Below are 12063 nucleotides of genomic sequence, written 5' to 3'. Positions count from 1 at the left end.
ACAAATTTTTGGACCTAACAAAAGTCATTTATTTAACATCTGTAGTATTCATTCTGAGGCTTCCATTGGTTCGACTATATCCAACGCATTCTGGTGTCCTGTGGTACCCTCTCCTGTGGTACTCACCTGCCAAGGTCACCTATGAGGACCGAGTTATAATAACGACTTCATGATGCTGATGCAGTGACGGTGATAGAATGATAAAGAAGAAATGATGTTGACGGAAAAACAAAGGCAGTATGATTACGACGGCATGACGGCAATAGCTGGAATGAAGACAATGATACAAGCACGATGGCATGAAAATGGTAGCACAACTGATGCGTGATAGCTACTGTCTGATGACGATGGCAAGACAACGATGCCATAACTATGATTGAATTATGGCAGCATGATTACAGTATAACGACAAAAAGGAATGATGCCAATGGATTGACGGAGGTGGTATGATGACGAAGGCATGAAGACAATGAGATGACATTAATGAAGTAATGGTAATGGCAAAATGACAGCATGACAACAATGGTATCGCAACGACCATGTGATCACAATGGCAAGACGATGATGGTATGACAATAGTCGGATGTCGAAGTTAGATTGATGACAGTGGAATGGGGGGGGGGGGACCATGGCGGCAACATGACGGCAGTATGATGACGAATGCATGACAACTGTGTGATGACTACCCAAAGGCGACAATGGCACGGCAGTGGTACGAGGACAATGGGATGATGATGCATGCATTACGACAGTGGTGTGGCGATGGCTGTACAATGAAGCTTTTATGATGACAATGGTGTGACGACGGTGGCATGACGAGATGTGCATGACGAAGCTAGAGTGACGTCGATAACACAACTACAATGGCATGACGACTACGATATGACGTCATATACGAGATACATGTATCAACTGTTTGACGACGACGCAATGACTACGACTTAATGACAACAGCAGCATATTCACGAATGAATGACAACAGTCTCATTAAGATATAATGATGAAGGCAGTATGAAGATGGCGGCTTCACGACAATGGTATGATGACAACTGTGTGAAGCTGATGGTGTAATGATGACTACATGATGACAGTCTGATGATGAAGTTACGATGCCGATGGAAAGACTGTGACATCACAATGATGCTATGACAACGAATACGTGGCCATGACTGTATGACAGTAATGCAGTGACGATGATGGCATGATGGCAGTATGATAATGGCGTGATGAAGAATGTATCATGAAGCCTGTGTAGTGACGATGGCGTGATGACGACAGCATGACAAGAGTCAGATGACGAAAATGAAACGACCACAACATCATCACAACAGTGGCGTGAAAACGAATACATGATTACTTTATGATGAATGTATGGCGATGACATGATGGCGATGGCATGAAGAGTGGGATAGCAAAGGTGGAATGACGACGATGCAACAACCATGAAATCATCACAACTACTAGGTATTGGACAACTGGGATCACTGGGTCGGTGCAGAAGGATGATGCTATTGTATGACGAGAGTGAAATCGTGAAGTTCAAATGACGACGTTGCAACCACTATGACGGCATCACGACCACAAGTGCACGTGTAGTAGCCCCAGCTGGTAGACAACTTTGGCCTCTGTGTCAGCTTAAGAGGCTAGACAGATATATAGATAAATAGGCTCAAAACGGTTGAAGTAGGCAAAGAATGCTAATCGCTATAAAGATATGCTCGTGATCACAACCTACTGGAACTCCAGACCTGCACAGATATCCGGTTTCTATGGGAGCCACTTGCGCCCACTCTCGTTCAACCATTGGCCGTTGGTGTCGCTTTTATAACCTGTTTGTCTGCTACTCTATGGTTGACTGGTGCAGCATTGTAATTAATACGGCAGCTGTTGCGCTGTGACGAACTGCTTGTCTAGTTGATGATTTTTGCTAACACAGTGACAGTGGTGTTACAAGGCTTTGATTGGTCACTTGGCTCCAAAAGTTGACTGCCTGAACCTAAAATATGTCAGAGCGTGTAATCCGCGCTGCTCTCTAAAAGAGCGTTAAATAGCCGCTCCTATTACCCTTTTCAAGCAGATTATTATAAATCACATTGCTTATAGAGTTCGTAAAGTACACAACAGTTTCATTGTATACATTGTAAAATTAGTTTCTGTGCTCTTTAGAAACTTGAAACCACCATAATGTTCGGCGACAGAACGGTTTAACTCTTAAAAGTTGTCCATGAATGCGTCGTGAGTTCAAAAAGTGAATTACGCACACAGCTTCACTGCGTACGTATCTTAAGCACCACTGTTTGCTGCCACCGTACCACGCAGAAAAGCTAGCTTTACAGTTTGAAAAGAGTTCCGTGACACGATTTAAGGCCTGCAGGGCAGCACGTATTAAAGCACTTGGATCGCTTTTGCAAGCTTTCTACTGAGCTAGACATACAACGACAATAAAAACAAGATATACTCACCTTTCCTTGAAACAGAATCGATCAACCTATTGCACATATGGGGCGGCGGACTTACTCGTGAATACTTTTACTGTACTTTTACCAGATCATCTGCCTTTTACTACGGCACACAGCAGTAAATCCTAATGTCATCTATGACATTAAGCTATCTGTAATCAACTAAAAAAAGCCAGATTATCCTATGAATATTTTAAAACAATTTTTCCAGTCTCTTACGGAGGCTAGGAAAGGGAAATTTAGGCCGTCAATCTAGCATTGCAGTTGCCACCTACGCTGGTTGCTTACATTTTTTGCACCGCTGCTCCTCTTCTAGTTTCACTATTCAAACGCAAATCATTCACAAATATCTTTTTTCTTTTGTATATTTGTGAATTTATTGATTTACCGCCAATACAAGTGCGTTGTGCCTGCCGAAATGGCAACACGAGCGCTGAACAGATCGCAGAAGCAGATGACAGTGAACAGGTTATAACTAGCGCCGCTCTGCTCGTGCGTTCTGTCCCTAGCGGCAAAAAGGGCGAACTAGACCAGGCGTGCTAGACCAGGGAGATCTGTGCAGGTCTGGAGTTCAGTAGGTCATGCTCGTGATATTCTTGGGATGTCCTGAAAAATATATTTGAGATGAAAAGTGTGATGCATTACAAAATGCTGCCATTTAGCAATGTTTCATACAAGTTTCAGGGTTCTGTGGCTTACTTCACACCCTATAGGTGGCTTCCCATCCCAATTGCTAGCTTTGTAAACTGCTTGGCAACATATTATGTTTGCCGAGAGCTGGCCTTTGTTTTATCTTGATGGCACATGCTCTGAAAGATGTTGCTATCCTGCTTATCTTTGTAGGCTGCTTTACAGCTTGCAGGTTATGGAGCATGTGGGCTATATGGTGGGTGCATTAATATTTGTTTTGTGCAGAGGTCTGCCTTCCAAGTTCCTTCAAGGTTTCCTTCGGTATCTTTCCATTGCAAGCACTTATAGAGCACGTGGACTATATGGTGCATGCATTAATATTAGTTTTTTGCGGAGGTTTGCCTTCCAAGTTTCTTCAAGGTTTCCTTGGGTATTTTTCCATTGCAAGCACTTTCTATGACTTTTTGCATTGGTTTTTTAGGTGACTGCACAAGTCAGAACTTACTGTAACACCTCCTTGGCATTTCCATTTTCACCAGTGTGCATGAGGTTGATTCAAATCATTGCAAAGACATTGAAGTTTGTTGTTAAGATGTACTAGGATATTTAGATTCAGAGCTTTAGAGCTGCAGCATGTTTAGTTGGCTAAATGACAGTAACAGGGCACTTTCCCATGTAATCAACTAAATACTTTTGCATTGTTTCCCCTCATGTTTCACTTTCTGCTGATGGTGATAGTAGAAATAGCCTTGTTTTGCACTTGTGTGCTTATCTGGACATACATGCTTATTTACTTTTAATAGATATTCTTGATGTTTGACCCCATATGTTTGAGCATTAGAGACTGTTATTATTTTACAAATCTGAACGAGCACGCATTCACTGACTGCTAGTATTTTAGATACTGCCAATAAAATAACATTGCTGCACAGTCAAACAAAATGAGCTTGAAGATACTTAGTTACAAGGTCACAAGCAGCTACTGGCCATACCCATTGCTACACGCAGCACAAAGCAGATGGAAAGAGAGGGGTCTTCTGGTTTGTTTTCTACTGTATGTATCCAAGAATCCGTGCGAACTAGCATGATTACAATATTTACTGGCGGTATGTTTCTTAGCATTTACTATTTTCTACATGTGCTTTAACACACTGCTTATGGAAAAATGGTGTTTTAGATCTGCTTTCTTCTTTAGGTGTTTTTTCTTGGGCTCTGGTCTTTTATTGCAAAGTAAGGGATGCTAGAAGTCATAGTGCTGTAAAAAGCTTTGGACTCTGTAGAGGTTGGCCAGCAACACACACAAAAAAATATCTACTAAGTGATTGAATGCTCAGGTTTTTTAATAGTCAGCAATTATCTTTGATTTATCTGTTATTTTCTTTTATTCATCCATCTTTTATTTGTTTTCTTTTATTCATTTATCTTTTGTTCAGGTATCTTTTGTCTTATTCCCTTTTTTTGCTTTTAAAATAGGTGGCTTGCTTGTAAGGTAACTGATGATGCTTGTCTTGCGCGTGCACATACTACCTGTGCCATACAAAATTGTTTGTCTAGGGACAGCATCCATGCAACTGCGCAGCTGTTTTTTGTAGGCGTTTTCTTTGGGTCACAGGTGTGGGTTCTGCTTATTAGCTTGAGACATGCTTATTCTTGGGAGCAGAAGATGTAAGTGTGAAAGGACACAGCGAATTAGGGGAGTGGTGTGAGAGGGGAAGGTAGCTGCCTGTACGAAGAGCCGTAGCACCTGTGTGGCAGATCTGTCAGTAACAAGTGACAGGCTAGAGGGCGGAGAGAGGAGTGAAGAGAGGGGTCAGAATGAAAAGCTAGAAAAGCAGTGACAGCTCGTTGGAAATCAGCCTATCCCGGCCAAGAGCAGGTGTTATGGCAAGAGTGTGTTACGGCCGTGGAGTGCTGGTTTGTGTGGGGTTTATTTTTTCTGAATGGTTAGCGACCGGCTATGGAAAAACATTTCGTTAAAAAGTAAGGTTTTTGTTTATTTTCTTTCCAAACAGCTTCACATGCAGCTGGTATGTTCAGCACTCGGAGGACTAGAGATTTGTTGCGTTCTTATACACTACAGGCTAACTAATGCTGAACATAAAGTATAGAAGTATGCGGGATTCCTCTTCATTTCTTCTTTTGTCTATTGTTACAGTATGTTGTTTCTGACAATCAGTCCATTTGGCAGTTTATCTAGACCACCCTTTCTTGTCATTCTCTTTTTTTTTCTTTACCTGACAAAGGGCCTAGTGCTGATTTCACCATATGGTGCAGTTGTTTGTGCAGGGGTTTGGGCCTGTTCATGCCATGCTTAGCAAATTATTCTCCCCTGAACTAATGTTTGGTTACAACAGGTAATGACTTGCTTTATGATACATGCTAGCGATGCCCTTGCAAGTCTTTTGCTGTGCTTTGTCTAGTGCACATATTCAATAAGAGCAACTTCGGCAATGCTCAGGTCTTTGTTTTACAACTTTAATGATTCAAGTGTGCTAGCTAGTGATGCATGAAGTCATCTGACAGAACAGCGGCCATTGAAACAGAGAAAGGCATAAGAAACATGTATGTATATATGTATGTATATGTATGCAGTGCTGTCTTTCTAATGTTAGCGTCCAGCTGTGCTTTACGACAGCCTTGTTATACATACTCTCTTGGGCTGCGATGCAGGCTGCATTGCTGGTTGTTCTCTGGGTAAAAACATAATGCCCGCCAACAATCAAAACACTTTAATATCCTAGTGCTTCTTTATTTTTATTTTAAATCATTTATTGAACAAGGGATGCTGGTGGAACCAATGTTTCAACAAGGGGACTTGTTCAAACACTGGTGACTGATAAGAACACGCCCCCTTGTCAAAATAGGCAGCTAACAAAACACTGTGTGATTTCCTCGAGAGTTCAAGCCTCACCACCTGGCTGCTCTGTAACCTAACAGTGCCATTGTATGGGGGAGGAAGCTGGGGTGGGGATGAGAAGCTGTCTCAAGGAGGTTGCTGCACAAGCTAACTATGGATGAACTTTTACCTGGTTGCTCTGTTGTATATATGCAAACACAGAGTTCCCTTTCTTACCTTATCATCATTCAGGTGTCAGCAGATGTTTCTAGACAGTTACAGCGTGGTTATCAGTAATTTCCTTCCATTCCTCTTTCATTATGTATTTTATTTACTTCAATAAACAACCAATTACTACATCTATTGTTTGGCCACTCTTGATCACTCTATCTTGCTGTGAACCTCTTGTCTTGTGAAGTTGCTAAGTGTGACTGGCTTCTGTCTTGCCACAGACGCCTTGAGGAAGAGCTGCAAGGCCATGTGCGGGAGTCTACGCATCGAGAGGTCTGCAAGGATGGAGGCAAGAGCTGCGCCCACTGTAACTCAACTTTCAATCTTCTCTTCAACCGAAAGCTGGTGTGTCGGGAGTGCGGCCTCTTTGTGTGCCGTGACTGTGCCACATATGACTCTCGAGACCGTGGATGGTACTGTCGCCTCTGTGAACAGCAGAGGTAAGGGCCTGCCGCAGTACTTTACTCCTCCTTTCTGCTCATTGCTGGCTAGGTGGAAAGAAAAAGAAAATAGAAAAGATTGGAGAAATAGGCTATATGTCGAGGAATTAAATTGGAATATGGCTTAAGTTTGGGAAGATCAGCACATACCTCAAGGTTTTCGATGTTCCCGGGCCACTGAGTGAAAAATGAGATAAAACTGGTCGATGAAATGGCCCTTGTATTGGAAGCTTAAAAACTGTGGAGTTCAAGTATTCTGACCTTGATTATTTTGAAACTCCAGTATTGCTACAAAAGCCCCAGTGTGTGGCTGTCCTAAGCCTTTAATCCTTCGCAATGTTTTCTGTTGGCAGCTCTTCCTATAGCATATGGGCTAGAAGCTGCTGTCTATCACCCCCCCCCCCCTTTTCTTTTTCACACTTGCTTTTATATTGAAGAATCCTGGATGCTCAATGCACTACAGTGAAATCCACTTATTATATGCAACAGCTTTCAGAAATCCATCATAGCTAAACTTGCAGTTCTCACTGTATAATATTCATGGATATTGTATTGTAGTTTTTTGTTTATCCACTGTGGTGGCGTTGAGGATTTGGTGTTGCGCTACTAAGCCTGAGGGCACAGGGTCTAATCTCGGCCACAGTGGCTGCATTTCGATGGGGGCAAAGTGCAAAAATACATGTGTACCATGTATAGGGTGCACGTTAAAGAACCTCAGCTGGTCAAAATTAATCTGGAGTCCCCTGCTAAGGCATGCGTCAAGATCAGTTTGTTGTTTTGCATGTAAAAACCCCCCCAGAATTTAATTTTATAAACTTTACTTTTGTGTTTGACGATTGAATAAGGTCGCCTACAAGTGGCAACCAGCTCTTCTATGCAATGTCAAAGAAGGCGCATGCGATTCCTGAAGACTGCGTAAAGTGCCACAGGTAGACAGTTGTATGCTTCAACTTTAAAGCTGTTGCAAGAAGTCTTGCTGGTGTTTGCTTTGAGCTAATGTGAAGACAAGAATGTTAAATGTAACTTACTGTTACACATGATAAATCTTTACAGTGGAGTTTTTAGGAGACCATTATGCTGTGTTCCCTTGCCATCAATTGCCAACATGATCTGTGCTTTGGCATTGCATGTTCTGGCCTTGCTTGCATGTTGCCGAATGTTTGATTCAAGATTCCTTGAGTGAGTTTGTGTAAATGTGGAATGACTGTTTCCTTCAGGAGCCTGCGTGCACAGTCTTGCGAATGGTTTTACGATAATGTGAAGGTCAAATTCAACCATTTTGGAAGCACCAAGGTCCTGCTCTCTCTCTATGGTCCAAAGAAAACAGGCAAGTTTGCTTTACGTTATTGCATGGCAGTCCTGCCCTGAGTTGCATGCTATGTGGCATGAGCAAGAAGTTGCATTGCTGTTTTCCAAATTGCTGATAATGGTGGATAATTTCCAAGGGCTCTACTTTTGCATATGTTACATAATCCCTGTGTTTTAGAATATCAACTTCTGATAAAGCTTCTAACACATAAGAATGAAAAAAATGTTTCACTTTTGGTTGCATAACAAAATAAGTTGTGCTAATAAATGTTTGCCACGAAGTGGGGCATTGCTGAACTGTCACAATTTTTTTTTTTTATGTTGTGTGATGAGAGTTCCATTCAATCAATGTTTACTTCTTGCCGGCGGCTCTGTAGAGGATGAGTTGGTAGCCTGAAACTGACACAAATGTGTTGGCCTTTAGAGAGTGTACATGGTAATATTAAAACAAGATAAGTTTGCCTGTTTTCTTTCTTCATTCTTTTCTTGTTTGCAGTATTATGTTTAAAAAGATGGGCAATTACCTATGAGTTGGTGCTAATGCTTCCAACAGCTTCACAATTACAGTTCTAGAGCTTTCTTGTAAGCAGACTTTTAGCATTGCTTGGGGGCTTCTGGCTGCCTGTAGGCAAGTAAGCATTCCATGACTTGAACAGTTGATTTCTATATTTGAAATTATCATTTCTGACATCTATCTTTAGTTGATCTATATTCTGGCAGTGTTTTCTTTCTTCTCCTGCAGACAAAGGATCTGACTTGGGAGCAACAGAACAAGAAGAGTCTGATGTTCAGCAACATGTAGAATCTGTAATCGAGAGCCTCCTAGGCGAATCTCTAGATTCTGCCTCTGTGAGTCATCTCTACAGGCACCCTCTTTGTGAGTGTTTTTAAGCTCTGGCATTAACCTTCTTTTGCGTGCATGCGAGTTCAATCCATTAATTTTTTGTCCGCCTTTCTGTCTTTTGCATAATGTATTCTGATTCTTTTATGCTTGCTGCTCATGCTTGATGCTCACAGATGAAAAGACCTTTGCTGATCACCGTGAGAAGCTCCTAGAGGGTGTTTCTCAATTTACACGAGCCCTTCTTATTGCCTTGCAAGGTGAGCATAAAGCCTTTCTTTCTTCAGTTGTTTTCTTCTTTTAGTTTTTTAAGCATGTACTTTCCCTTAGTGACAGTAACTACTGTGGGCTGTAGCAATGATTATTAAAATAGTTATGAATTGTAAGCCAGTAGGTGTCTATAGGTACTATGAATAAAAATTCAAACATAAACGAGTTTGAACAGACAGAACTACTATGTTATGATCCCGTGTTAGTGAGCGCTTATGACACATGCAAGCTTTGTTCTCTGGAGTGCAGTTAAGGGACTGCAGAACATTCAGGGATTGAATATAGAGAGATACAACACCACATGTTCATAAAGTCATGCATAAGATGTATTCCTGTTAAATTTTTAAAATTTGCATTTCTATTTATGCTGATGGCACATAAACATTTGCTGGGACTGTGAAAGATACTGTGGCTTATTGCAGAGCTTGGTATAGTGCTTATAGGTTTTCCGGACTGATTTTTGTAGACATTAGTGTTCCTTTTTTGAGATGTAGTGTTAGACCTGTGGAAGTATGGTAACACTAAACCCACACTTCACTGCTGATAATATTAAAAGTACATAAACTCGTTTCTTGTCTAGTATTGTCTAGTATAGGTTTTCAGGACTGATTTTTGTAGACATTAGTGTTCCTTTTTTTGAGATGTATTGTTAGACCTGTGGCAGAATGGTAACACTAAAACCACACTTCACTGCTGATAACATTAAACGTACATAAACTCTTTTCTTGTCTAGTATTGTGACACATTGTACTGGTGTAAGGAATGTGCAAGGAGCTGTTCTAGAGTTGCTCTGCCCAGCACATTTAAAAAGTTTGTCCTAAAGTTCTTGTTTCTAGTTCAGCAATGTGAAGCTAAGACTTTGGGCATTTTAGTTAGCTGTATCCCAAAACCTAGGGAGTGGAGCAGTATGAGTGCAGACTTGTTTTTGTGTATAATTACACAGTTTTAATGGCATCTCCTTCATAATGACTGTTGTGTGCTGTTTTACGGCGCTAAACCCTGGTACAGTGGCCTCCTGAAAAGACAAGCAGGTTTCCAAAGTCCCTTCATGTTAGTTCTGTTTAGCTTAACAGTGGCGCACTGAATCTATGGGAGCTATACGAAAGGAACCGAACTGTTCAGATAATGTGCGAATTTAGCTATTCTTTTGTATATTAATGGCATTATAGTTTTCCATAACTGTGCATGCAGCTTGGCATAATAGGACTTTGTCTCTTGATGTGAATGCAGGCAAGCAATGTGAAGGAGACTTGACACCTACAAGCACACATGCCAGACTCAAGGGGCTAATATTTAACCTTACTAAGGATGTGGAGACTCTTCCCCTCTTGCAGGTAGGTTTGCTTTGGTTTCTTTCTTGGGTAGATTACTGGAAGATCTCCTAATTAGCCTTTGGGAAAGAAAGCCAAGCCATTGTGCATCAACAGTGGCTGACAACAGGATGTCTACTTGGCTTCCTGTTCGTATACTTTGGAATATTGTGGTGTTTACCAAACCTGGAATTTTCCACGAATTTGTCAGCTATGGAAAATTTGGGGAAAAATTGAATTTTTTTACTTCCATTACTATGACTCGAGAAAATTGGTACCTACCCCAGTTAAATTTGGCAAAGATAGTGCTATGCCAGGATTAAGCAAAGTGTCCAAATCCACACCCTAGAGATGGCTCTTTTCATGTAACAGAAGTTAATCTCAAAGGCTATCTTTTTGCTAACTGCATGCAACGAAAGCAATTTTGAAGCTGGAAATGCATTATATATACACTCCACGTTTTGCACACTTCCTATAGTGTCTTTTTTGAGTGTGAGCCTGGCGGGTGGTTTAAATGTCATGCAGCATGTTCAGTCAAATGTGATAGTGCATTCCAGCTGAGTTACAGCTTACTTGTAGTAGTTGTCGAGTATTATATTCTGGCATTAATTTAGCAAGCATTTTCGTCATTAACTTGGCAAGCCACCATTTCACCTTTTTTATTCTTGCACCTGGACCACCACTGTCATAGACTGCCAGGGTTCATAAGAGTTGGGGAAAAAATACCTAAGACTTCAGGAATTTGAAAATGACAATGTCGTAGCTTTCCTGAATTTTGATTAGGACATGCCCACAAACAAGGCTTTTCTTGGGGGGGGGGGGAGGTAATAATCTTTATGCTTTTAGCAAGCAAGTACCATAGACGGCTTTGCTGTGAGCATATGTTTGAAAATTCTTGGGATTGTAAAGTTATAATCAGCAGGATTGTTTCCTCCTTTGAACTGCTCCATCCACTAGACTGGTAATTGCACTTTATGGCTCCTTTGTGACAGTGAGAAACTGCTGCTTCATGGCAGAGCTTGCAGAAGTAGTAGTAGTAGCAGAAGTATGCTTGCTGTCCTTGCAAGCAGAGCTATGACATGGTGCCTGCAGTTCATGTTTTGTTTCCACACTGGGTTCAGGCCTGAGAAAAATGACACGAATCTTTTCAACTGCAACTCGAGAATGGCATATTCTGAAGCTTCATAGTGTGCTCACTATGTGAACACAGAATAACATGCACGGCACTGTCCATGCAGCATATTTTCTCACTCTCTTTGGATTTGTGATGCGAGTTCTGCAAAATTTTGTATTATGTACAACTAACTAGATCAGTACTCAACATTATATGCCTGTCAGGCAATATCAGCTTCGGCATCTCCTTTAGCATTGTAAGGAATTACTGAGTGATTGCAAAGAGACTGACACCACACAAGGCATGTAGAATGTGTTGATGTCTTCTTTCGTAGTACATACCACCCTACTTGCTCAAGTTTTCCATAAGCATATGAATTTGGGCTGATTTTACAGTTTTACAAATGTTGCATCAAATTTCGCAAAAATAAATTCCGTTAACAAAATGCTTTTCCTTGTCAGTCATCAAACCCTTCTGTTGCTAGTATTCTGATAGTGAAAGGATACCAGAGGGTAATTATATTCAGCAAGTTTACTCAGACAAGTTTCTGAAGTAGTCAAAATTAACAGCAACGTTGCAGAAAAAGTAACTGTCGTCAAAAGACATTGTGCAGATTTTAAGTCT

At 41.1% G+C, this 12063-nt stretch overlaps 1 protein-coding gene across 6 annotated transcripts in view; it reads left to right on the top strand.

The window, feature by feature from the left end:
- The window catches only part of LOC142571636 (uncharacterized), a 105890-nt gene that overhangs the window by 56440 nt on the left and 37387 nt on the right, over positions 1 to 12063 (top strand). For all 6 annotated transcript variants that reach the window (XM_075680153.1, XM_075680152.1, XM_075680150.1 and 3 more), the window contains 5 exons: positions 6378 to 6596; positions 7814 to 7923; positions 8647 to 8781; positions 8922 to 9005; positions 10246 to 10349. In XM_075680153.1, coding sequence (XP_075536268.1) covers positions 6378 to 6596; positions 7814 to 7923; positions 8647 to 8781; positions 8922 to 9005; positions 10246 to 10349 — 652 coding nt within the window. The remainder of the gene's footprint in view (positions 1 to 6377; positions 6597 to 7813; positions 7924 to 8646; positions 8782 to 8921; positions 9006 to 10245; positions 10350 to 12063) is intronic.

Source organism: Dermacentor variabilis, chromosome 2 (genome assembly GCF_050947875.1).
Source record: "Dermacentor variabilis isolate Ectoservices chromosome 2, ASM5094787v1, whole genome shotgun sequence".
NCBI classification, from domain to species: domain Eukaryota; kingdom Metazoa; phylum Arthropoda; class Arachnida; order Ixodida; family Ixodidae; genus Dermacentor; species Dermacentor variabilis.
Note: the sequence above shows the minus strand (reverse complement) of the source record. Positions and strands in the feature narration are given on the sequence as shown.